Below are 27542 nucleotides of genomic sequence, written 5' to 3'. Positions count from 1 at the left end.
ATATATATAAATAATGAATGTAAAGGGTTTGTTAAATGTGCCACTTGGTTTATTGAAATACCAAAGGGATGCGAACAGGCGATGACAAATCCGCTGATCCCAACACCATGTTCGCGGACTCACCGAGCCCGGTTTCCACAACAATGAGTCGATCCATCCTTTCTCAGATCACATGACGCGTGATGCGTGATTCTCTAGCTCGCGCCTGAGGCATCACTGACGTCACTGACGCTCCGATGCCTGTAGAAGCGGCTGGCCCGCAATAACAAATTGGATGAAGACAGAAATATTACTCGCATTCATTGAAATCAGTTCAAGATGGCGTCCGAGGGGGAATACGAGTCGATTCTGTGCGTAAAACCAGATGTCAATGTTTACCGCATCCCGCCGAGGGCGTCGAATCGCGGATACAGGTGAATTAAAAGGATGTGCGGGCCTGAGCCCATGGCAGGTGTTTGTTCTGGAAATAATGTTGTAATACGTATTTGTCTTGGCTGTGTCAGCACCATGCTTCTATTACGCACAAGATTTGATCATAAATAATACATGTATCGCATTTAGTTATAATTCTGTGTTGTGCTATGTCGCAGAGACGTACAATTCTGCTGATAGAAGGAAAAACATCTTGCGATGTCAGATGCTCACGACTGAATCTTAATAGGAATTGGTCAAGAGTAAACTGAAAATGTCATTACAATTAATTATTTCCAGGTAATTGTCATGCCATTGAAGTAGATAGTGTATCTGTTATTTGTATTATTATCAATGGTTATAATAATATGGTGTTAATGTGAGGTGTGTTGTCGACGTATGTGGTCCAGTTTATAGTGTATAATTAGTCCTAAAAGATCTTGCCCAGAGAGAATGTGGTGCTTCAGTGACACACATTCCTCCTCTAAAATCCCAGTTGTATACCCTCATTAGGAGTTTATAGTCTTGTTGTAATAGTTCTGGAAATTACAATAATACTTCTTGATTTGCCATTAAAAAAAAGGGTTTCAACGTCTTCTGTCCCCAATAAACTAAAAGCTTGAACCCAAAGCGCTGTTATTTGTGTGAATCGCATGATGCCTGTCATATTTCAGCCCAACAAAAAAGACCATTAAAGTCTCATGAAATTGAAGTAGTGACTGATATTTCCTTCCACATTGTGTAATGGATTATTGAAATAATAATACCAATAACATGCATTTAGAAAACATTTTCATACTGACTTATTTTTGTGACAATTAATCACCTTTTCCCCCAGTGCTCATTACTGTAATGTATCTGTATGTTAGACTACAACAGAAAATAAATTGTTTTATTTTTGTAGTTAAAGGGATAGTTACCCAAAAATGAAAATTCTATCATCATTTACTCACCCCCATGTCATTCCAAACCCACAAGACGCAATCTTTGAAACACAATTTAAGATATAATGAAACCTAAGAGGTTTCTGTCCCTCCATTTGGAAGGCCAGGTAACCAAAATTTAGAAGATCCAAAAAAAAGGCGTCGAACAAATCTATATGAATCAAACGATTTAATCCAACAATAGCTTTATATAATGAACCAATTTAATTTCAATTCAATCCACACACATACACAGAGCACATCACACATGGTAAACACAGAAACTCAGATGAGTGGGTGATTCACGAGAACCAATGAGATTTGTTCTAGCGTGTGATGCAACAAAGTCTTATGGGGTTGGAATGACATGAGGATGAGTAAATGATGACAATTTTTGTGTGAACTATCTCTTTAAACTCCTCCTAAAGATGTTTCCATAGAAAACCCATCTAGAGCGTGAAAAATACACAATTTGATGGACCTGAAGTGACATTTCTGCTGTGATAATGGCAGGGCGGCTGACTGGAAGCTGGACACTCCTGATTGGACTGGCCGTTTGCGCATCACAGCAAAGGGGAAGGTGGCTTATATCAAATTGGAGGACAAAGTCTCAGGTTAGAAATCTATGTAATGATGCAAAAGAGAAAAAAAAAATTTTTTTGATTGGATGACTCAGTGACATTTGTGCAGCAAAAGAAACTCCTAGATCTCCTTTTATCGTTGTCTTTAGGTGAGCTGTTTGCTCAAGCGCCGATTACAGAATACCCTGGCATTGCCTTGGAGACTGTCAGTGATTCTAGTCGCTATTTTGTTCTCCGTATACAGGATGACAATGGTGAGTGTATCATCTTACTTTAAATACCCTGGGAAATAGGTTATACTTCACTTCTATACTACAGTTTAGATATGCATTATCCATGCTTGCCTGCATTTTAGGTCGGAGCGCGTTCATTGGCGTTGGATTCGGAGACAGAGGTGATTCTTTTGACTTCAATGTCGCCTTGCAGGATCATTTCAAGTGAGTTTCTATTAAAAATCATGTGGACATTATGACTGGAAATGCTTTTATATTTGCAGTGACACCTTGGATGCCATTTGATGCTTTTAGTTAATTTCTTTTGGGCATAATAAGCAATTCCAGCAGGTACCGTTTTTGAATTTCTTTTTAAAAATGTTTTCATTTTTCTTTCTGTAAGGTGGGTTAAACAGGAGAATGAACTTAGCAAAAGTTCTCAGTCTGCAGACACAGGACCCAAACTGGATCTAGGCTTCAAAGAGGGACAGACCATCACACTGAATATCGGGGTACAAAAAATATAGTGGTTCAGAAGAATATGCAGTGATTTTTCACGTCCACATATTGTAAATAAACTGGGAGTTTGTGTCAAATTAGAGAAATGTTTCTTTGTATTTAGCAAGGTAAAAAGAGAGACAAACCCCGTCCTCAGAGTTCAGGAGGCTTGGGGCTCCTCCCTCCACCTCCAGGGGGAAAGATAGCACCTCCTCCTTCGTCCAATCACAACACAGAGCAGCCATCAGGAGGAGCAGAGACAGGTACATCATTTGACCTCATTACTGCTTATATATGAACTAATTTATGCATCCTCTTTTCTTTATTGCCATGGATAGGTTCAATCAGTAGATGAGCACACATAGTATACTATTTCTTACAATGGTCATTAGTGTTGTAACCATATATTAAAGGCACAATATGTAAGATTTTTTGATTAAAATATCCAAAAACCACTAGAACAGTGTTATATATTTTATTGACTCTTGTACTTACATTATCCCAAATGTTTCCAAGAATGTTTAAATCAAGAAATAAGCAATTTTAACCAGGACATGGGCTGTGTCCGTGTATCGCCTATCAAGGACATCATACCCACGTTTTATTTTGTAGAAACCATGGACGCTTTAATATATTATGTGTTTTATTAGAAAGCAACTGATGGATACATTCATCGACAGAAAACTAATCATTGGGTGCGTCTCAATCAGCTCCCTAGTTCAGTAGTCAGGGCACTGATCAGCCCATGGACTGATTCCCTGATCAGTGCCCTGACTACTGAACTAGGGAGCTGATTGAGACAAACCCATAGTTATATAGCTCAACACAGTCTTATTGTTAAAAATTTATTTTTCTTGATTTACATTGAGTACCATGTTTTACCATGCCTAATATTGATCGATCTAGCTTACTGCAGTGTGCAACAAGTGTCTCATAGTAGCCGCCGAACGAACACACAGAGTAGCATTATAACATAACTTTCAACACACTCAAATGTATGTAATATGATAAAACAGCGCTGCGTTACCCCACATATGCATGACCAGAAGAAGATGAAGCGGTCATAATAAAAGCTTCACTGCTCTCGAGCCTTGTGTTGCACTTGTCTCTCATTAGCAATCACTCCAGCGGCCTCGTTCTGTTCCAACGGCTTCCAGCCCCACCCTGCTTCATACTACAGTAACGTTAATAAATCTTTAATACATTAGCTCATCCATGAATATGATTTCTGCCCGAGTCCCTTCAGATTCTTTTCCACCGGCTGTAGAGGTGATTCTGGAACTCCCATGATTCCACAAAATTAAGGTGTCATCAAGCTCCGCCTTTGTTTTGAATAAGCGACATCTAGTTGCGGAAATTGCATATTGTGCCTTTAATTCTGTAAATGTAAAATATGAGTCTGACAATTCTCACCCACTCTAAATGCACAGACACATACAAAGAAATAGACAAAGACATTTTACATATATCTTGATAACCTTTTTTCCCCCTTGTTTTTTTTCCTTGATCTCCCGTTCTTTCCCCTACTCTTAGCATGTTTATTAGAACTGGACAGCAGTAACTCTAATACAGTGGTTCAGTCAAACCCCAGCTCTGACCTATGGGGTGATTTCTCCAGCTCTGCAAGGTACCATGTTTCTTGACCATTGAATAAGTTCCTGTACTCCGATATTACTACTAATCACTAAGGGCCAGATATACTAACAGTGGCAACACAAACCCTCTTTTGGCATAAAAAAAACGACTGTCAGGATTTACTAAAGACAACATTTATTGGAGTAGAGTATTTAAACAAATAATGCAACGTGATTTACTAAGGTGTGTGGTAGTCAATTAACTGGTATTTGCATTATTATTTAACGCCCAAAAAAAGCATGTCTTAACCTATAGTTATGCCGGTGGGTGCCCACCAGGGCCTGAAATGAACACCCGACCAAATGCGGGTGAATTTCGCAATTGGCGGGTAACACTGTCAGTCTACCTGCCACATTGGCAGAATTGAGTGATTCATTGGGCAGTTTGAGAGGATGCGACTACGTTCATGCGATCGGAAAGATGATGATGCCCTTGGCATGGGACGAGAGAATAATGCAACGCTGACGTAGGCTAAAGTACAACGACAGTTGCACAGATGTGTGTGTGTGTGCGTCGTGTGCATGTTGGGAGTTGGGAAGCGGTGAAAAAATATCCGGTACGCGGTAACTTTACCAGTAATAATAACATTAATTTAGTTCTGTTTAACCGTTCCTGAACGTGACTAAATCAGCCATCAACACAGCCGCGTGTGATGTGTTCACATACAAGCTGCGGTAGGTCTATATCTGTGGACTATAGCAGTCAGTATGACGGGACATCAATGAATAAAAAGATTTAAAAAAATGTAGAGTAATTATTACATATATTGATTTCGTTAATAACTTGACAGCACTTAAATGTGTATTCTTACAAGTTAAAGAACAATGTGGGACAAGTGGATTTTTGAAGGGGCAAGTGAAAGAGAATTTTACTAGACAGATTAAAACCTCAATAACAAAAAACTAGGGAATCAACAAAATGCAAGAATGATTCTGCGTTAATTTAGCGTAAGTGGCGATCGATAGTGGATAATAATAAATAGCCTAATGTATAATAATCTGACGGTAACAATGTTGCGCTGTTGACGCTCGTGCAGCCTCTCGAGGAGAAATCAATGTTACTGAATGATTCAGCGCTTTCAATGAATCGTTTGTATCAAACATTCAATGACCTATTCATAAGCGACTGCCTCATTCTTGAACAAATCAGCCGTTTGAACGAATCGACTCAATGACTCTCATTAAAATGGTCACCTGCTGCCACCTACTGGTGGATTACTTTCATGTTTAAACATTCTTTTCAACTTTTCTTATTTGTATATTTAAAACAATCTCATAACATTTTTTAATGCAGTTGTAATTTTTCAGTGTAAATTACTTAATTTAATTGGTAACAGCCCTACAGTGTCTTATTATTCTAATTTAATTTATAGATTAAATTTAAGAATATAGCCTAAACTGAAAGCTGATGCATAGCCTATATTTAATAAGATTATGGAAAAAAAATGCCCTTTTATAAAAGGTAAAAATATTAAAGATATGCAGATTTAAATATGTCAAAGCTGATTGAACACTGTTTAGAATAGGCTATTTCTTCAGAATAAATTATATTTACAACACACACACAAAAATCCGGACAAGCACGTGAACAGCCTTAATGTCGAGGAGGGGAAAAAAATTGGCTGGTAAAAAGTCACTGTGCCAGGTGGTCAAAAAAGTTAATTTCAGGCCCTTGTGCCCACACTTCATAACCCCCACTCTCCAACATGCAATGAGAAATGCATGCACGTCTTTCTTTTTTCGGTAAACTTTCAAGTGCAAATACATTACCCCTTAAAAGCACCTATGTCGTCGTTACCCATTTTGCGCTTGACATGCTGTAGGAAGAGGGCACTGCAGTAAACAGAGAGCAAGTGGGAGAAGGGAGAGAATTTTCTCCATTCATGTTCATTGATTTGGAATGCCACAGTAAGACGTTATCCGACTATATCGTTTGTCAAGCTACGTTTTTTTATTTATTTACTGTGCCTGTGTTATTAGTAGATGGGTAGTCTCGTGTAGACTGATGGCAGAAGGTCTGGACTCTTTCACAGCTGTCATAGGTAGAGGACCATCCAAGAGGACATTTGACTGACTTGTAATGCAACCAATAAGAGTTCATTTTGTTCCGCATCATGTTTAGGGGCGTGAAAATGTAAAGTCGATGTCCCTGCATTAACAGACCAGCATACATCTATGAATTATTCATTCGAGAAAAATGTGCAAATTTACTGCTAAAATGGAATTCAAAATATTTATAAAAAATATGTGAAGTTTGCGGCTCCATTGTTGGAGTAAATTTGCACATTGTTCTTTAACGGTCCGCCAGGAAACAAATGCCGTGACGCCAAACTCCCTTGTGGAAGAAGAACGCCGTCGTCTTTACAACTGTGACGTTCTTCTTCCACAAGGGAGTTTGGCATCACGGCATTTGTTTCCTGGCGGACCGTTAAAGAACGCAACACACACGTCTCGCGGACATCTTGTAGAATTCAACCAATCAGATCCCGACTTCATATTCCACTCTTCCAGACATGTTCCAGATCCCAATCAGAAACTCCTGAAGTGTTTCCAAAAAATTGTCCCATTTGCTGCATCAGACGTTCAGCCAACAGTCCGTGGGTGTGACGTCTGAGGCTGAGAGTAGTAGATGGGTAGCCAGACCTTTAGATTAACTGGAGTTCTGGATTTCATCGCAGCTTTCATTGGCCAATGACCGTGCATCTAATAAATGATTCATCGTTGTGCAACTTTACTGCATCAATGGCACCGCAAACTCACATTTAAAATCCAGTGCTCATTGCCATAGTTGTAAACACGATGGCTTTCTTCTTCCATTTGGCTTCACGACGGCTTTGTTTTTAAGTGGACTGTTAAAAAAAGCGTCTAATTTGCCGTTTAGTAAATCTGGCCCTAAATAATTTCTTTAAACTGGTCTTCTACTACTACATGTGTTGGTGTTTAAAGGTATGTAAAAGCTGGAATAATTTTTTAAAACCTTTCTTTGTTTGTTTGTTTCTTTCAGCTCTGTTCCTTCTTCAGCACCACGCCAAGATCCCTCTTCTGGGAACTGGGTCCAGTTCTGAAAAAGTTTCATCATCCTTCATTCCATTATTGTTCCCATCCCTTCATCAGAACTACTGCAATTAAAAGATACTGCAAAATATTATGGAACATTAGAGGCAAGCTGTATGTAAAGCTGCTGATCTTAGCAGAGCACAGAGGTGAGAAATAGGCTATTAAGAATTGTGTTGGTCTTATAAAACAAATCAGCCAATTGAAATTATGGAAAAGATTGTATTAAAGGAGAGGAACATCCCATGGGCGTAATATGTGAAACTTTATGGTAACAGTTTTTTGAAGACTGTTTCAGTATCTTTACATTTGTCCACAAAGTGTTGGATGTGTCCACTATGTTGTCATAACTTGTATGTGTTCGTCTTTGGTTTTGGAGGAGTGAATATGTGTGTGTGAGTGTTTAAAAAGGCAGAGATGGATTGAAAGTGTAGAATTTAAATGAGGCCCGGATTCGCCAAGAGCTTAACATCTTGTGTGTCATAAGAATATATAAAACCTGTACAGTATAAATATACAAAAATATTGACTGGAGGCCACAATGTAGAAAAATGATATCCCTCAAATACAGGGATTATATCTAGATATCCATTACATATCCATATTGTCATTTACTTGAGTAACAGATAGTCATTTACGTGTTAAACGAAAATAAAATATACAAAAGAACTACAATGCACTTTGCTTCACATGTGATTTTTTTTTTATTTTTTTTTTATAATCTCTGTGGAATATGATTCTCAAAAATATTAGCATTTGCCATACTAGTCTATTTAAGTGCTGAAATACCAAGCCTATAGCTTATAGCGTGGAAACAAAAAATGTAAAAAGTTTGGGTTACACTTTATTTTAAGTAACTTATTTAAGTACTGAGAAATAATAATTAACTACATGTACTTACTACAGGGTTAGGGTAGGATTAGGGTTTGGTTTAATGTTAGTTACATGTGATTATGCCTAATTTATAGTTATTACTATAGTTAATACATGTAACGTGTAACAAGGACACATTAAAATAGTGTTACCAAAGTTTGTACTATAGTCTTTTACCAAAATACCATAGCACAGTTACAGTGTGCGCATAATTATTATTAGGCAAGTCGATATTCTGATCATATATTTTTTTTTTACCAATTCCAATTCACATCAATTTGAATAACTACTATTAATTTAGTATATAATCATTTATAAGTGATATATAATTGTTGACGAGGGCTGGAAGTGAAAAACACTTTATATTCAGATGTGCATAATTATCAAGCAGGTTTTCTTTTACAGGTTAAATGGACCAAAAATTATATATCAGAATGATAATGATAATATACAAAATAGTAGTTATTAAGATTGATGTGGTTTGGAATTGGTGAAATGTGCTTGGGAAAGATATGATCAGAATATTGATTTATAATCATAGACAAAATGTACTGTTACAACAGTATAGCCAAATATTCTGAAAGCTATACTCTATTTAAGTTGTATTATGGTCTCACATTAGTTGTATACTAATTGTAATACTTTTTGTAGGCAGACAACATTGTTACCATGACAAATTTACAATATAAATGTATAAAATGTAAATATACTATAATTTTTGAAGTATATAAAAGTAAATATGTTCACCTTCAAATGCTTTTATCATGGGATTGTGCGCTAGTTGAGATAAATTGAACTCTCTTAGCTTTTGTGTTAACCTAGAATGGAAATCGTATATAATTTTAAATAAAAAATGGCTTTTTGTTAATTCAGTGAATAGCGGAAGCTATTAAATTTGTAAAGTAAATGAAATCACTAGTAATTTAATAATGGTGTAATAATTACAGATCTATCTCACATCTTTGTGATGTTTGTGCTTAGCAGTTTCTACTGGAAAATCCAGTTTAAGATAGTAAATGTTGTGGACCATGGTAGTTGGTCTAAAATGCTCATTAATCATATACAAGAGCATCTTGGACTGGCAATAAATAAGCTCCCAGGTAAATATTATTATTATTATTTTCCTTTTCTTGGAACATGGCGACCAGCTTGAAATCAGAAACACAGCTACCAATGCAGCTGAGCTTAAGCTGGATTTTGACCTTCGGGCACACAACTGGGTCTCACATATGTTTCTGTCATATCTATCTCGGATAACATCATGCTTTTTGCAAAATCTTCCAAGTTCAGCTGCTTTGATTGGTTGAGAAAGAACTACCATCGCACTCACAGCCTGTACTTCTCAGTTTGGCCACCAAACGTCTCTGTCACCCCAGTGCTGGGTATTTTCATAATACATGCACACCTGCTCCTTGTCTGTTGTGAGTAATGACCTGTTAAATACCCTTTGTAGTTCCCTTAATCTTTGTGATAGCTTGTTTGTTCACAGTATCATTCTGATTGGCTTAGTTTTTCATACTTACAAAGGTTTGCTTGTACCTTTGAGTCCTGTCATTGGGTTGTGGATTTACCTTGTAAAGATAATTCATTGGATTGCTTTGATTGGGACATCTATTATTGGGTTTGGACTTGTGAGATTTTTAACCTTGCAGTTGTGATTTTAACTGTTTGTTGATTGTCTTTGTCTGTTAATCCGAGACCTGAGACACTTATGGGCCATTTACATGACACTGTTTTCAACTAAAACTGAAAGCTTTTTATGGGCCATTCATTTACTTGAAACCGGCGTTTTGGAGTCCTGAAAACGCAAACTTTTGAAAGCAGGTTCCAAAGTGTACGTTTTTTAAAACGATAGCATTATTGTCTCCATGCAAACTACGAAAAAACACAAATTGGGTGTTTGAAAACGGTGCATATTATGCGTATTACGTGTTCAGTCTATAAGCGTGTAGTTTTTCTTTACAAAGTGACATCGTCAACACAAAAGAATACAGCGCTTTTAGTCGTTTTCGCACATCCGTTCAAATGGGGATTGTTTAGACAACATTGTCGTTTATATGCGAAAAAGGCAAAGGATAAACTATTCAGTTTTTAGTACATCGTTGTCATGTAAACATGCCTTTAAAGGTGCAGTGTGTGTGAATTTTAGCGGCATCTAGCGGTGAGGTTGTGAATTGCAATCACCTAAAGCTCACCCCTCCCTTTCAAAGGACATAGAGACGCTACGGGGGCCGACACAGGACAAAAATGTCGTCGTCTGAGACAGCAGAGAGTAGCTAGTGCTCTGTAGAACAGTTTGTTCGTTTAGGGCTACTGTAGAAACATGACGCCGCAAAATGGCAGTTTCAGTGTAAGGAGACCTGCGGTGTATGGAGATAGAAATGGCTAATTCTAAGTTAATAAAAACATAGTTATGTATATTATATTGCATTACGGTCAATAGATCATCATAAATTCTACACACTGCACATTTAATGTATTGAAGAAAATTGATATACATTTTTTAAATCTCAACTTTTCTTAATTTGCATCTAATTGCATTGTTTGGCATTTTTTGGGAATGTGAATACTTTGATTATACTTTCACTTGACTAAAAACATTTTTTTTATATATATATATATATATATACAGAAAACAATTTAATAATGCAACTATCCTTTTCTAATCAACTATCCTACTCCTATTTCCTTTTATTTTTCTGTATATTACTATTCACATTTTCGTAAAATGTCCATAAACTGAACTAAAACATTAAATATGTAGAATGCTTTTAATTTATACCTGAATATACATGAATAATGACAATTTTTTTGTCTGTTTTCATACAAAACTATCGTATGGCTTTAAAACACTTGAAATACATTGCGTGGTTCATCTTGATTACTTGAAAAATGGATGTTTTGAGCTTCCTCATACACATTTATTATATGGAAAAGAGTGGGATGTACATCATTTCTCTTTTTGTGTTCCACAGAAAAAAAAGTTGCATCAGTTTGGAATGACATGAGGGTGAGTAAATTATGACCAAATTTTCATTAATAGGGAGGGACACTATTTCTGTATTCTTTTAATGTTTTAATATTATATGTGATATAAGGTTTTGGATCATTGAGGTTTCAAAATGGTCAGGGCTTCGGTGTGAATGGGCAGAAATAGAAACCAAGCGATGAACAAAATGTCCTCTCTCTCATCGCGGTAGCGGCTGGTTAGGATACAGTGTTAAGGTCTGTTTTGAAACGTTGCAAGGAAATGTTCTTGGCTAATAAATAGGAGTCATATTTGGGGATCAGCTGTTCACTCGTTGATGTAAGTTTGAATCGGTCCTCATTTAGAAGTCTGGAAGTGTGAGTGACGTGTGAACAAGAGTGTTATTCAGCTCAACCCTATCAAAATGTCTAGATTGTGATAGATTGTGGACATGATCTCTCTCTCTCTCTCTCTCTCACACACACACACACACACACACACACACTCACACTCACACTCACACTCACACTCACACTCACACTCACAAACACAAACACACTTTCTCTCTCTCTGCCAGCTCTGCTAATGTGAATTAAAGGTGCTTCAGTATTAAAGTTGCAATCAGAAAATGTGTCGATCGGACAGAGAGACAGGGTTTATTTAAGGTAAATTTAAGACCAATTAAAGAAAATTTAAGGAATAAATGGAAGGGAACATAACACGTCAATATGTTCTCTAAATTAAAATGTCTAAGCACATTTTACAAAAAATTGCTTAAAGTTTGAGATAAGAAATATTGGGAAATCTTGTGAAAGTGATTTTATGATTAAAACAAGAACAAATATTGGGTTCATAAAAATCAACTTAATTCAAATTTAAGTAATTTTCATACCCAATGACAGATATTTGTTCTTGTTTTAAGCATAAACTTGCTTAATTTTGTTCAGTTTCTCGGAAAACAAGACTTAATTTCGCATGTCAAGTCAATGTATTGATTTAAAGATGTTTAGAATTTGTACTGGAAAACAAAAATCCTGAGGAAGAACATAATTTTTTGCAGTGCATGCAATTTAACGAATTTTACCTACTCATTCATCTTTGGAAATTAAGATATTTTTAATGAAATCGGAAAGATTCCCTCCATTGACAGTCTGAGCAACTACCACTTTGATGCTTAAAAAATTAAAGAGATCCTAAAACGAATCCATCCGAATCGAGCGGTTTATGCCAAATTTTCTGAAGAGACTCGATCACTATGGACAAAAGTCTTACGGGTTTGGAATGACATTTGGGTGAGTAAATTATGACAGAATTTTCATTTTGGGTGAACAATCCCTTTAAGTGTAGAGACCTTTGATTTATTCCTCCAAAATTTGACAAATTCCGTGACATTCTGCATTATACAGTAAATTCCATTTTTATGAATGGATTCTGCAATTCTGTTCATGTTTTCTGCATCGCAGAATCATGCTAGATCTCCCTTCCTCAATATCTGATACGCACAAACGCATTCTATAGTTCATCAAAATATATTGTTCTAGCTCATTAAAAGAACTTGGCCAAATTTTAAATAGTATACAGTAGGCCTACTAGTTCTGCCCAAGCCTGTAGTTCTCCTCTCAGAAACTGAAGCCTACGCGCCTCAATCGCCCCCCCGGTGGTTGGTCCCAGTATAGCTCATAAACCCCACCCCTCCATGTATTACAATGGACGTGATACAAACTAAACAAACAAATTACACTTCAAATAATTGTTTCCTAAAGATGGTTTCTGTCATTTTAGGCAGTTTTTATCACAATGATTTCATTTCAAGTGTTCGTTTTTTTTAAAAGTACTTTTAGTTAGTTATTTAATGTTATAAAAACTGGGGATGTGACGTCATGATTGACAGCTTCTCTGAGTGAAGTTATCACTGAGGCACTAACAGACATTTTTGGGAGGAGATTGGAGTTTTAGCTTTAATTTCTACATTTCCATAACTGTTTATTTCACACCGAAATAATGAATTGTTCTGCATCTGCGAAAGTGTGGGCAGGCTTTTGATATTGCGCCTCTACTTCCTGCTCTCTACCGCGCAGATTCCGGTCCCGAGATCATTACTACGCAGACTCTGTCCTAAATCTGCGCAAGATGTCAGCGCCGTGTGCCGATATTTTTTTACGGTCTATGGTTCTGCCACAGTATATTTCAATGGCAGAAGAGAAGTATGCAATTCTAAATTCATTCCTTTTCTCATTTCGGGGTATGTGATTGTTAAGTTTACAATACAATACAATACTACTTTATTAATCCCCAAAACTAAATTATGGAATTTGATTAGGACGAAAACATGGTGAGTCGATTTTTCTATCATTTCTAATCAGGCATCAAGTACACTCATATTAATCATGGCAATGTGTTACATGTTGTATTTCTAGTTTCCTGTGTCTAGGTTTGTAGTCCTCTTGTAGTTCTTTTGATTCTCTTCATTAGTCCCTCAATGTTTAGTTAGTCTTGTTAACCCCTGTGTACTGTATATAAGCCCCAGTGTTTGCTATGTTAGTTTTATTTTGTACTCCTCGTGTTTCCTGCCTTCCTTGTCCCTCCATGTATAGTTTATGAAGTATTTACATCAATTTGCTTTTATTTAAATAATCACATTTTGTTCAAATTCTATAGAATGAACTATTAAATGTAACCAGTTAAAGCTGCAGTCTGTAAGTTTAGCCTCTTTGTCGCCATCTCTGTTTGAAACCTGCAATTACAGTAATTTGCGGAATTATCGTCTTTACGTGGGTTGTGAGCGGCTCCTCAGCGCGGATGAATCTAATGTTTTGAGGAATATGTGTGGTCATTCATTCACCGCACCGGTGCGGATACTGTACTTCGGAATTACAGATACTACGTCTTGGAAGTATGACCAAAATAAGATTTTTTTACCAGAAAATGTCATCTGAACAAGTTAGTAACATGTCTGCCACTTTTGTTCTGACCAACTGCGAAAAAACAGTATTACAATCAATTGTGCTACCAACAGGGATTCAATTTAACAATCACTTAAATATCACATCAAACCGTGCAAATTATTATATTGTTGTTATACTCAGTTCTCAAACTGTTAATGTTAACAACATCAGTATTGTGTGACTACGTGTATTTTGTATGTATTAGTGTTACCTGCAGATTTCAATTTCTGTACATTCTAATCTCTAATTGTCATACCATTCGAGTTTCATATAAAGAAATTGTTCTTTTAACCCAAAAAGCAAATTAATGTTCCTTGGAACTAGTTTTCTTTGAAATTCTATTTTTTTTTTTATGTAGCCACTCCGCAGTCTGAAGTCTTTTGCTATTGACCACGGGTGAATCTCCAGTTGTCACAGATGATTGTTGTTTAGATCCTTTCTGGATTTCAATCCGCGATCAAAATGATACATTTAATTATTCCAGTTGCTGTGAGAAAAAGCTATAAATGATCCGCCACCTGCAGCATCCTCACATCCGATACTACTACTAGCCGGGACTCCTTCTTTATGTATACAGATGTATACAAATATCTCAAGACGAACGTCGGCAAGCTCATATTTCCCACGGAAACCTAGTTCCACTCAAATTAGAAAACATTATTACAAGCTTACCGTTGTGAATCGGGCCAAGGTAAGGAGATGGTTTTGAATGCTGGTTATGTACTTGTTTAAAAATAGATTTTGGATCATTTTTAACCAAAACAAAGTTACAGCTTTAAGTATCAATATTCAATTAGTTAAAATATAATAGATATAATATAAAATATAATGACCTGTTTATGCATTGATACATTATAAACCTGGTTATTGTGCATTTAAAATACATTTGGTTTATTAGGCCTATAAATCTTATTCTTTCTTTTCTTTTATGTATGAAAAATATGCACCACATTGTTTATTAAAACTTTGTAATCCAAATGAATGGAAATTTTACATGCAATTAATATATATATATATATATATATATATATATATATATATATATATATATATATATATATATATATATATATATATATATATATATATATATATATATATATATATATATATATATAATATAAAAATATCTCTTGAGTCTACCCATTAAATTCGTTGTCTCAGCCAATAGAATTGCTTAGGCGTTCAAAGGGCAATAAGTATCTGGGTATAATAGAAGTATATATTCCACAACACGGGGTGCATGTGGTTGAAGTTTGCAAAGTGGCACATGGCTAAAATTTTCTGAACATGAAGAAATTTTTGTGATAAAATGCTGGTATTCCTGGCATGCTAGTGCTAGACATTCATCAAACATTTAGATTTATTTCTCTCATGCACATTTACATACAATTTAACAAATGCAAGATGACAGCATACTTGAACACTAGCGTAATTGCACACATAAATGTGTCTGAATATCAAATGAAAGGTCATACTGAGCGTCTGGAATAGTTAGAGCTGTTAAATGATCTTCGTGGTCTTCTTTCCTTCATGTAATGAGTTATTTCAGCTGTTAATCTCTTAACAAGGTGCCTAAGTAACCTCAGATTGAAAAGGCAAAATCTATAATTTTTTATGTCTTAATTTAGTGGCCTATATTGTATTCATTTAGTGTCTGGTGCAAATGTTTGCAGCTGCATTTATTTATTTATTTTTTATTGTGAACAGTCAGGTGGTCTTCATTTGTTTACAGCTTTATATGATTTATTCTTATTTGATAGTCCGGTTGTAAATAAATTGACCAGACTTTCTGCAAGATTCCATGTGGGGCGGCAGTGGCCCTACGGCAGTGGTCTACAGACCGGAAGGTTGGTGGTTCGATCCCCGGTTCCACCTGACCAAGTGTCGAGGTGTCCATGAGCAAGACGCCTGGCCCCAGCTGCTCCCGACGAGCTGGATGGCGCCTTGCATGGCAGACACCGCCGTCGGTGTGTGAATGGGTGAATGTGAGGCAATGTGTAAAGCGCTTTGGAAGGCCATTGGTCTGTTAAAAAGCGCTATATAAATGCAGTCCATTTACCATTTATGTATTTTGCAAATAGGGTTGTCATATTTACTCTGTAATTTACAATGTTATGTTTTCATGGATCAGTTGAAAGAGTTTGAACTTCAGCCAAAGACTTATCTGTTACATGTAACTTCACACTGTGTTTCGGGTGTGTGTGTGTGTGTATGTGTGTGTGTGTGTGTGTGTGTGTGTGTGTGTGTGTGTGTGTGTGTGTATGATGATGAATGGAGGGACAGGTTTAAACGCAGAAGTGTGAGACACTTCAGGATAAAAATCAGGAAGACTGTGTTTGTGCATGCATGTGTATGGGATTTCAAGTGTGTGCGTGTCTGACAGAGGTGATGAAGGCTGAAAGAGTTTTATTAATGGTCGTAGGTTTATTTTTAAATCTAGGACACATAGTGTCTGAGTGCTTGTATGTGTCTGAATGTTATCTGCTGAAATTTGAGAGATACAGTGTGCCCCTGCTTACTCTCACAGCATGGAGAGCTCCACGAGAAGGAGCATAGGTTAAAAGCATTAATATGCTTTTAAGACCGGAGTGACCATTCCAATCTTTATGATGTTAAGCAAAGAAGTTACAAATACGGTTTAAAATGTTGGTGAACACACTGCCGTTCAAAAGTTTGGGATAGGTAAGTTAAAACATTTTTAACTGTCTCTTTTCAGCCTGTCTCTTGGCTGCATTTATTTGATTAAAAATACAAAACGAAGAGTAATATTGTGAAATATTATTACAATTTAAAAATTTTAACTTTTTTATTTGCATACATTTTAAAATGTAATTTATTTCTGTAATGCAAAGCTGAATTTTCAGCATCATTACTCCAGTCTTCAGTGCCACACAATCCTTCTGAAATCATTAAAATATGGTAATTTGCTGCTCAAGAAACATTTCTGATTATTATCAATGTTGAAAACATTTGTGTAAATTTTTTTCAGGATTCTTTGATTAATAGAATAGCATTTTAAATGGAATCTTTTGTAACATTATAAATGTCTTTACTGTCACTTTTGATCAACTAAATGCATCCTTGCTGAATAAAAGTATTAATTTCTTTCATTTCTTTCAACAAAAAAACAAAAAATAATAATAATTCAAAAGCTCATCTGACTGAAGACTGGTAGCCTGATGTTGTCATACTCAGATTCTAGTCAGAATATGAGTCTGATACTGCTCCATTGGGCTGTGATTATTGGGCATGTTTCAACCGAACCAGGAAAGAAAATGCCTCTGCACTCAATTGGATAGACCTACAACCAATCAGAGCAACGGAGCAAAGCATAGTTGTCAACAGAACTCAACTGCACGCACACTGGAAGAAAATTAGTTGAGAAAGTTTTGTAAAAAATAATTTAAGGATACACAGAGTACTTACCAACACGATCATCATTTTTGAGAGAAATAGTAAAGTTTCTCCGTTGAGGATTAGAACGAATTCAACCCAAGCGCTCTTTGGTGACGTGGATGATTACGTTATGGTTGATCATCCGTCCTGACAATTTGATTGGTCCGAACAGCTCTGATTCGAGCATAGTTGCCCCACAACAGATCAAGTCCAGACCGAACTTCCCGACCTCAAATGTTGTGGGCGGGGCTAAGTTCGGCTGGCATCCAGGCTAGTGATGCTGAAAATTCAACTTTGCATCACAGGAATAAATTACATTTTAAAATATATTCAAACAGAAAACAGTTATTTTAAATTGCACAACACAATATAACTTTTTGTTTTGTATTTTTAATCAAATAAATGCCTTGTTACGCATAAGAGACTTCTTTTAAAAACATTAAAAAACATACCAATCCCAAACTTTTGAACGGCAGTGTATACATTTATTTTTTTTGTATGGTAGATCAGAGCAACCTATTAAATTTGAAATGCTTTATTTTAATTAATTTGACATTTCTATAATTCCCTGCAGTTCCATCATGAACCCATAGGACATCAAGATCCTCCAGTTGGGAAATTATGTACATATATTTTTCATGTGGAAAATCGACATCATAAAACCTCTCTACCATCCTTTAAAGTCACCATCAAAATCAAAATTGACAGTTAAAAGTTTTTAATTGGATATTGCATTGTTTGTTATAAATGATTTATCTGTGCACATTTTTTTAAACTCTTTCCCTTATAATCTTTATTCAAAAACATTCATTTATAATCCCTCCCCTCCAGCATCCTGTCACTTGCATGAAACGGCAAATAGCAAAAAACAGTGAGCCATCTATACCCAATCAACTCCCGATGGACAATGTCAAGTCCCACCGTACAAACCCCCCCCCCCCCCCCCCGTTTGATAAGTTGTTTCACTCAAATATACACATAGAGAAAAGACGTTTGAAAAGAATGCACTTTTCATGCCAATTTAAAGTTGGGTGAGGTTTCAGTGTGTTTCATAGACAGTGTGAGGAAGAGATTGACCCTCTGACTGACCATGTGAGAAACTGCCAAGTTCAAACTTGCTCCAGAAAAGTTTGATTATCTGATTTTTGATGCACTTTCATGAAAATAGCTGCTCCTAATGGCTGCTGATTGAACTGATTTGATACATATATACTATGCAACTAACAATTTCAACTTCTGTTCCATCAGTTTACAGGTATAGCTGTATCTTTGTAGGACGCACATTGTTTTGGAGTGTAGCAATGCCGCTGGATTATGGATGGAGGCCCAAGTTTTTAGAAACGTTTTTTCAGTTGAATCAACCCTAAAAACTCCTCTGAGGTATTGTAAAACCTTCAATGTTTACAGTTAAGATCTTTAATGGTCAGTTATGAAAAGAAACTCCCAAATAATTATGAATATATAGAATATTAAACAACAGTCTTGTGATTAAAACTTTCTGTTACCATTAGAACCTCCTCTAAAATGTGCCATGCTTCCCACCAAAGAGTGAATAGCCCAGATGACAACAACCTCAGTACTGTCCTTCTTCTGTTGCATCATCTACTGACTTCCTTGTCCAATAGCCAGGCTCCTCCCAGGTACCTTCCCACCTCATCTGGTTTGCCACGCAGCCTGGGCTGTGGATGGAGCAGGGACTTAAGAAGACATGTTGCAAGTGGGGTGAATGCTGCAAACTGGATTGCCACCTGGTGGAAGTCCTCAGGTTGATCTGACCCCCTCTCTTGTAATGTCAAAACTTCCCAAGTGCTCCACTGTAGATAGCTTTTATATGCAGTGTTGTCTGAAACAGTTTCAGACCACGGAAGGCTCCCCATAAGCATGGCGTAGATTAGAATGCCTAATGCCCAACTGTCTGTACTGGGATCCACAGACACCAGCATCCTTTGAGTCTTTTCAGAGTCCCCTTTTGGCTTGTTCCCATTGTCATCCACCTCTGAGTGGCCCGAATCAATTTCCTTCCCCTTTCTTGCAATCTCAGCCTCGGGCGTGCAGTAAGGGGAACTGTACCACACGCATGGCACCCTGGTCTCTGCAGCCTTAACCATGCCAAAATCACCAAGCTTGACCCAATGACAATTACTGTCACATAGGAAGATGTTTTCCGGTTTGACATCACGATGGACAAAGCCAAGGGAATGGAGGTGAGAGAGGGCACCGCTGATCTGGGAAGCCACTCCCTGGGCATGGCTCTCTTCCAGACCAACCTAGAAGAAAACAAGTTACCACTTAAGACATGGGTGTTTAATACTGTTCCTGGAGGGAAAATGTCCTGCTCAAACCTGCCCCAATAAACGTACCTGGAAATTTCTAAAAGCCTTTAAGCAGAGTTGGGCAACTCTGGTCCTCAAGTTTATCTCCAACCCTGTTCAAACACACCTGCCTGTAGCTTTCTAGAAATCCTGCCCTTAAATAGCTTGTTCGGGTGTGTTTGATTAGGGTTGGAGCTAAACTTTACAAGAAAGTGGTTCTCAAGGGCCACAGTTGCTTACCCCTGCCCTAAAACATTGACTAGCGTGTTCAGGTGTGCTTTATTAGGATTGGAGCTAAACTGTGCAGGATAGTGAAGATTGGACACTTAATCATACTTAATTTGTATGTTGTACAACAGTGGTTTTAAATCATGGTCCTGGGGAATCCATGCTCCATGAACAGAACTGTGTCAGATAAGAGAGACATACAAAATGTGAAGATCGTGGGTCCACAGGACCAGGATTGATATCCATTGTCCTACAATATTACAAGTCAAACCGACTCCACTGCAGAAGGTTCACACATTAATGTAAAATAAACAGTTTGAGCATGTAGCAGCCTGCCATTTCAGAAAAACTACTGCGCCTGTTATTTAAAATCAATTCGTCTGGTCTTTCTTTGTTCACTCCATCTAAACCAGTGGTTTTGGATCGCTCCAAAATCTAACACAGTAACCTCTACTGATGAGTTGAATAGGGTGTGTTAATAGGGAGACATCCAAAATATACAGTCTTGGGAGTACAGGCTTGGGAAACACAGACTCAAACCTTAAGCTGGGGCCACACTAAAAGATTTTTTAAATCTTATAAGATTTTCAAAATGTGAGAGGCCACAAACATGATAAGAAATCATAGATTTAACCGTTTTGTTCCTCTAGTGTGTGGAGTGCCATGATGTACTCAGGAAAGCACACCAAATGTTTGCTTTTTCCAAATGCAAAATGTTTAGATGAAGGAGTGGAGACGGTGTGAAGATGGATTTCACATGTTACAGCGTGAGCTGGAGGTGAGTCTTCCGTCAGCTCGGTTTCTAATTGACCTATCGGTAAGCCCCGCCCCCCTTAGTTACTGTTGTTAACTTGGACAAACAAACGGAGTTGCTATATCTTACAATAGGCGTTTCTCAATGTCAAGGAAGGATCCTCGGAAGCCAGAATTCTGAGGATGCTACGTCATCGACGTCCATCGAAGGGCTGTTCCAATGTCGAGGATCCTCGGAATTTCAACCAAGGTCTGAGTCCTTCGTTCGAAAAATATGCCATATACAGGAAAGGATGCATACGAGTAGACTTCGCGCACTTCGCGCTCTCAAATCACCACAATCCTATGCGCGCAGTTTTGCTATCTTGTTCAAAAAATACAAATTATCGGACGTTGGCGGAGTCGGAGCGTTAACGGGGCAATATGCTTTCAAGTGTAAGTATTTACGTTACCAAACATTTGTTATAACCGTAGTAAATATAAGTAAAGTTTAACTTGTAAATGCCAGTACAAATTACAACCGTATACAAATGACGTTATTGATGGCTAACGGACCTTTTCACTGACGTAATGAGGCTGACGTGCACTTGCTAGCCTGTTCCATTTACCTGTTCTCCGAATGCTAAAGAGGAGCCTCGCCTAGCCTCTGAAGGAAGTGACTTGGAAGGATCAGTCCTGCAGAGTAAGGATCCTTGACATTGAGAAACACCTAATGACAGCTGTCAGTGTGAAAACATTATCCCAAGATGTTTTTGGACACAGAATGTAGCGTATACCCCGTCCGAATGATGGCCAAACTTTACTGATGGTTTATCAGGTTTATTATGTCCTTTTTCACTCCAAAAAATCATTGTAAGAGCTGAACAAACAAAGCATAAGAAGTGCGCATTAACGTCTAATTCACAAACTATCTCTCTCCGTTGCATTACCCTTAACATACACAGCAAATTACACAAAAACACTCATACAACTAACAGTAAACAAACATTTACACAGAGCTTATGCCTTTTCGGGGGTGCAGTTGATAACCGGTAAACTTTGTATCTGCAAAACAACTCCGATAAACTGCGAGTGCGAGCTCTCCCTTTCACTACGTTACCTGTAGACTATAATACCCATCAAAATAGAAGTCCTCCTTATAAGACAGATAATGTAGACCTTAAACATATCTAAAATTAAATTAATTTACATATAACCAGTTTAATATGGAGAGGCACTGAAATGTAACGTTAGACCTTCGTGTTTTTGACTACATGGCGTGAGGACAGTTAGTTATTTCGGTTTATATGTTAACAGGGACTTTTATCGTAACTTAACGAGAGTATGACAAACAGAAAATCCTCTCAGGATCCCCTGCAATCAGTGTTACAGTACCTCAGGCACGTCATTTTAGCATTTTTGTAGCATAAACACCATCAAACCGATGAGAGCTTCGGATTTTCCAATGTTTCTCTATGGCGCTGACACCTAAAGATGTCCGAGTTCCGGTCCCAGCGCAACTGATACTCAACTGCTATTGGCTCATCTGCATTCGAGGGGAGGGGCTTACCGATAGGTCAATTGGGTATTGTTTAGTTTCAAGTGATAATCTCCAGAGCGATAATCTGTAGAACCATCAAGATAATCGGGACTTTACCTAGGATTGTCGGAAGGGGAGACATTGGCCAAAAATTGCCAATGTTTCCCCTTCCGTATAGTGTGTACCCAGCACTAGGTGTATATTATCCTGTTTCTGGAGAGCCACTATTCTGCAAAGTTTAGATGCAATCATAATCAAACACTCCTCAACCAGCTAATAAAAGTCTTTAGCATTACTTGAAATATCCAGGCAAGTGTTCTTGGGCTGGTTGGAACTAAACTCTGCAGGACATTGGCCCTCCTGGAGCCTTTGGAACTGCCTAAAAGTTTATCAGAATTCTAAAGACCTTGATTATCTTGATCAGGTTAGTTTAATTAGCGTTGGATTTATACATTGCAAGAAGGTGGCCTTCCATGCTGGATTGTACAACCCTTATCTAAACATTATATGTGTATTACAACTCAAGTGATTTACTTTTTTGAGGTTCTCGACTGGACTAGTCAGCTGTGGCATGCAAATAGATGTTTATTTCCTGCAATCCTCATTAATCATGAACGACCATCATTAAGACGTATGTAACTGATGTCAATCTTTTACCAACCTCAGGAACGATGACATCATAGAGGTCGCCGTAGAGGCAAGGTTGCTGGGCGAACACGTAGTGAGTAGGAGTGGAGAAAGCAATGCCCAAAGCTGAGGTAAGTGAGGGGTGGGTGCAGAAGGCCAAAGACAGGTTATATTCCCTCACAAATGACAGGAGAGATGTGGATTCTCGCAGAAAGAATTTAAGGGCCATTGGGGTTCCTAGATTACATGCAAATTTGGAAGATATTTTCAAAGGTAAAGAAAGGACGCAGTATACAGTAATCAAGCACACTTCCCAAAAAAATTGTATAATGGTGTAAGATCAGTTGAGAGAAAAACAAAGAAACATATAATAGGGTTATCACCACTTACCTCTCTTCTTGTGCACTGCTAGCATAACTTTTCCATATGAACCCTCTCCAAGAAGTTTAATAATTTGGAAGTGATTCGAGGGCTCCAGTGATTCTAGAGACTGAGCCGTTAAGTGACACAGCTCATCCAAAAGTCTTGTGGCAGTCTGCAAGAAGCAAAACAGTCACGGTTGCAGATGGACATGGCAAAAATTTAACACCTATTGTAATTCGAGAGGAAATTTGCATGATTCTTTTCCCACTTTGTTACAAAACCCCTGAATTAGAGCATCACTATTTACTAATTAGCATGCTAAAAGTCTCATGTAATGCCCACGGCATAGTTCCCATACCTTTTTTCTCTCTCTACCTTTTTGGGGCATGTCAAACAATGTTTCACTAGCTGCCAACAAGGGGAGCAAATACCACAAAATGCCATGTTGAAAGTAAATATGATCTAGCTGGATCAGAGATATACTCCTGGGGTCTGTCATTGCATACTATTATAAGTTCACTACAGCGAAAGGGTGATTTGAGGTTCAGTTCTGAGGACTGTCTATTCTGTCAACACATCTTAACTGTCCCTAAGCACCCGTGGTATTCAGCTGAGTTTCCTAGGATTAACTGTTCTGGTCAGCAATAGTATTGGTAACCGTTCAAATGTCATGCATAATTTGAATTGGGGGCATTTGAACTGGATTATGTTTTCTGTTTTTTGTTTTTTTAGTCTGTGAATGCTTTGTTTGGTGTCCTATAAAAGCAGAAAGGTTACAATCTTTAGTAAAGTAGTGTTAAGAGATGATGAAGGGGGACAATATTACATAAGAGGGAAAAGGTGCACCTGTTGGGCATCAGTTGTGTGAGGACAGACAGCTCCCCAAAAGTCATCTTTTGTTAACCCCTTGTCAAGAACAGCAAAATGGGCAACACATATAAGTTCTTTAGGATTAGTTGTGAACGTTGTAAATGGTTGAATATGTAGCCAGTAACAAGTAATCTGTTTACAATTCATGGCTGAACTTCATAACAAGTAAACACTTATGTACATAAATCTGACTATGGAAGCCCATTCTACCTAAAACAAAAGTAAAAAGGTCATTGCTACTTTTAAATTTCACAAATGTACTTTTATTTATCTTAATTGCAACTGCAGTTTATCTTAGATGCAATATTCAGAATTTACATTTATATATTCAGAGTTATAACTGAATATATAAATGTAAATCCTGAATATATAGTTATAACTCTGAATATATAAATGTAAATCCTGAATATATAGAGTTATAACCATATATTCAGGATTTACATTTATATATTCAGAGTTGTAACTATATATTCAGGATTTACATTTATATATTCAGAATTTACATTTATATATTCAGAGTTATAACTATATATTCAGGATTTACATTTATATATTCAGAGTTATAACTATATATTCAGGATTTACATTTATATATTCAGAGTTATAACTATATATTCAGGATTTACATTTATATATTCAGAATTTACATTTATATATTCAGAGTTATAACTATATATTCAGGACTTACATTTATATATTCAGAGTTATAACTATATATTCAGGATTTACATTTATATATTAAGAGTTGTAACTATATATTCAGGATTTACATTTATATATTCAGAATTTACATTTATATATTCAGAGTTATAACTATATATTCAGAATTTACATTTATATATTCAGAGTTATAACTATATATTCAGAATGTACATTTATATATTCAGAGTTATAACTATATATTCAGGATTTACATTTATATATTCAGAGTTATAACTATATATTCAGAATTTACATTTTTATATTCAGAGTTATAACTATATATTCAGAATTTACATTTATATATTCAGAGTTATAACCATATATTCAGGATTTACATTTATATATTCAGAGTTGTAACTATATATTCAGGATTTACATTTATATATTCAGAATTTACATTTATATTTTCAGAGTTATAACTATATATTCGGGATTAACATATTCAGGATTTACATTTATATATTCAGAGTTATAACTATATATTCGGGATTTACATATTCAGGTATTTATATATTCAGAGCTATATATTCAGGATTCACATTTATATATTCAGAATAATAACTATATATTCGGGATTTACATATTCAGGATTTACATTTATATATTCAGGATTTACATTTATATATTCAGAGTTATAACTATATATTCAGAATTTACATTTATATATTCAGAGTTATAGCTATATATTCAGAATTTACATTTATATATTCAGAGTTATAACTATATATTCAGAGTTATAACTATATATTCAGAATTTACATTTATATTTTCAGAGTTATAACTATATATTCAGAATTTACATTTATATATTCAGAGTTATAACTATATATGCAGGATTTGCATTTATATATTCAGAGTTATAACTATATATTCAGGATTTATATATTCAGAGTTATAACTATAATTCAGAATTTTCATTTATATATTCAGAGTTTTAACTATATATTCGGATTTACATTGAATTATTCCCTGTTTGCCCCCCCATAATACACATATATTATATAATATTATTATAATATATACTATAATTTACATTTTTAATATTTCACAATGTTTCAGTTTATTTAGCCTTGGTGAGCACAAGATACTTTTTTTCAAAAACATTAATCTTACCGGCCCTATACTTTTTTTTTAAATGCTAGTGTACATATAATGTATATGGAGCATGGCTGAAATTCCATAAACAAATGTCGTATTTCAAATTATTGTACACATGCTATTTGAAAATCTTTTAAAATGATGTGCATTAAACTTTGCCTACATGATCATAAGCTTGTGCAACAGCTGAATGTACACTTTGAAAGGATATAAAAGACTTACTGTCATGTTTGCTGTTGAAGGCTGAAAGGGAATTTAGAGGTGCTGTTCTCTATTGATCAGTCTGTCCATAAACTCAGGTCACTGAAAGCTGCAGGTCAAACGGGCAACAGCAGGTCGACCAGTCATAAATCAACTTACAGTTTACGGTTTCTTTTGCCTCTGCTGAGTGCATATCCTGATTGATAATACATCTCTCATGTCCTCTGCTTACAGTTCATTAGTCTATCTGTACTCTCTCTCTCTCTCTCCCCCCTCTCTCTATCTACCCTAATTCTTTCACATGTGCTCTTGCTGCTGTCACCCCTCCTTTTGGATGTTACTGAGTTATTCTCACTGACAGTATGTTCTTTTAGGTTTGTATAACAGACACTTTGTCACTTCTGGCAAAACCCCTAACCTTTTCCTCTCTTTGATGTCTTTAGCGCTCTCACATTTTGTGCCTTTTATCTTTAGCAAACTCATTTCGTGTCTCATTTAGGACTGTCAATGTAATGGGGCAATTAATGACACAATATGTAATTTTTCGCCGCTAGAGGTCGCTTATGCAAAACAAAAGCGTAGCTTGATGACGCATTGATTTCGCAGAGCTTTTATTATGCCGCAGACGACCGCTTCCGCTTCTTTGAGTGTGTTGAAAGTTATGTTATAATGCTAAACTAGATCGATATTAGACACGGTAAAACATGATATTCACGGGAAATCAAGAAAACGAGATTTAAACAATAAAGACTAACTGTGTTGAGCTATATATCAATGATATGTTTTCTATCGATGAATTTATCCAAACAGTTGCTCACTTGTCTGATAGAACACATATATTAAAGCGTGTCTGGAGTTTTCATGGTTTCTACAAAATAATACAGAAAATCGAAGTATGATGTCACTGATAGGCGACGCACGGAGATGGTCCGTGTCCTGATTAAAATGACTTATTTCACTGGATCTAAACATTCTTGGAAACATTTGGGATAAAGTACACAAGTCAACAAAATATATAACATTGTTCTAGTGGTTTTTGGATATTTTAATCCAAAAATCTACATATTGTGATTTAATTAACCAAAAATGGTTCTGATGCTGTCCAACATGATCAATTTCTCTCTTAGGGAGCATGACAAATCCAACAGCTGTGAGAGAGCGCTACGCAAAACGCTTGCATCGCAGATCTCTCTTTCTGCTGGACGTGCCTTTTCAGGTTCCTGACTTTTCAGGTTTTAAACTCACGCACAGTCTTATGACATATCCTTTATCCATATCCTATTCCTTGTTCTGCACCGTTTGGTATTAGTCATCATGACAAAGATTTTGTCATTCATGGTTGATTACACTATTGCTGGCAATTTTTATCTG

General features: G+C 36.5%; 3 protein-coding genes across 4 annotated transcripts in view; 1 reads left to right on the top strand and 2 right to left on the bottom strand.

Moving 5' to 3' along the window:
* Positions 1–27542, bottom strand: part of LOC307133598 (craniofacial development protein 2-like) — a 1416430-nt gene that overhangs the window by 1020394 nt on the left and 368494 nt on the right. The gene's annotated exons all lie outside the window — the stretch shown is intronic.
* Positions 170–7991, top strand: necap1 (NECAP endocytosis associated 1). 2 transcript variants are annotated; one of them, XM_079828926.1, is made up of 9 exons: positions 216–413; positions 591–711; positions 1848–1948; positions 2065–2169; positions 2271–2352; positions 2531–2639; positions 2750–2888; positions 4159–4252; positions 7264–7991. In XM_079828926.1, the coding sequence occupies exons 2-9, from the start codon at positions 686–688 to the stop codon at positions 7322–7324; spliced, it is 717 nt and encodes a 238-aa protein (XP_079685052.1). In that variant the 5' UTR covers positions 216–413; positions 591–685; the 3' UTR covers positions 7325–7991. The 2 variants fall into 2 exon arrangements, with proteins under 2 accessions (XP_079685051.1, XP_079685052.1); XM_079828925.1 differs by lacking the exon at positions 591–711 and having other exon boundaries at positions 170–413.
* On the bottom strand, positions 17891–26549 carry LOC307134388 (serine/threonine-protein kinase SBK1). Its single transcript, XM_079830101.1, has 4 exons — positions 26193–26549; positions 23328–23472; positions 22972–23174; positions 17891–19765 (listed from the first exon to the last, which is right to left on the bottom strand). The coding sequence occupies exons 1-4, from the start codon at positions 26196–26198 to the stop codon at positions 19097–19099; spliced, it is 1023 nt and encodes a 340-aa protein (XP_079686227.1). The 5' UTR covers positions 26199–26549; the 3' UTR covers positions 17891–19096.

This window comes from Gobio gobio (assembly GCF_949357685.1).
Source record: "Gobio gobio genome assembly, chromosome: 11".
NCBI lineage: Eukaryota > Metazoa > Chordata > Actinopteri > Cypriniformes > Gobionidae > Gobio > Gobio gobio.
The sequence above is the reverse complement of the archived record's forward strand: the minus strand, read 5'-3'. Positions and strand labels throughout refer to the sequence as shown.

Excerpts from the sequence above, each read along its gene's own strand:
- LOC307134388 (XM_079830101.1), bottom strand. Across the intron at positions 23,175-23,327 it reads AGCAGTGCACAAGAAGAGAG|GAACCCCAATGGCCCTTAAA; the intron begins GTAAGTGGTGAT and ends CATGTAATCTAG. Across the intron at positions 19,766-22,971 it reads ATGATGTCATCGTTCCTGAG|GTTGGTCTGGAAGAGAGCCA; the intron begins GTTGGTAAAAGA and ends GTTTTCTTCTAG.
- necap1 (XM_079828925.1), top strand. The coding sequence starts at position 319 with ATGGCGTCCGAGGGGGAATACGAGTCGATTCTGTGCGTAAAACCAGAT. Across the intron at positions 414-1,847 it reads GCGTCGAATCGCGGATACAG|GGCGGCTGACTGGAAGCTGG; the intron begins GTGAATTAAAAG and ends TGATAATGGCAG. Across the intron at positions 2,889-4,158 it reads ATCAGGAGGAGCAGAGACAG|CATGTTTATTAGAACTGGAC; the intron begins GTACATCATTTG and ends CCCTACTCTTAG.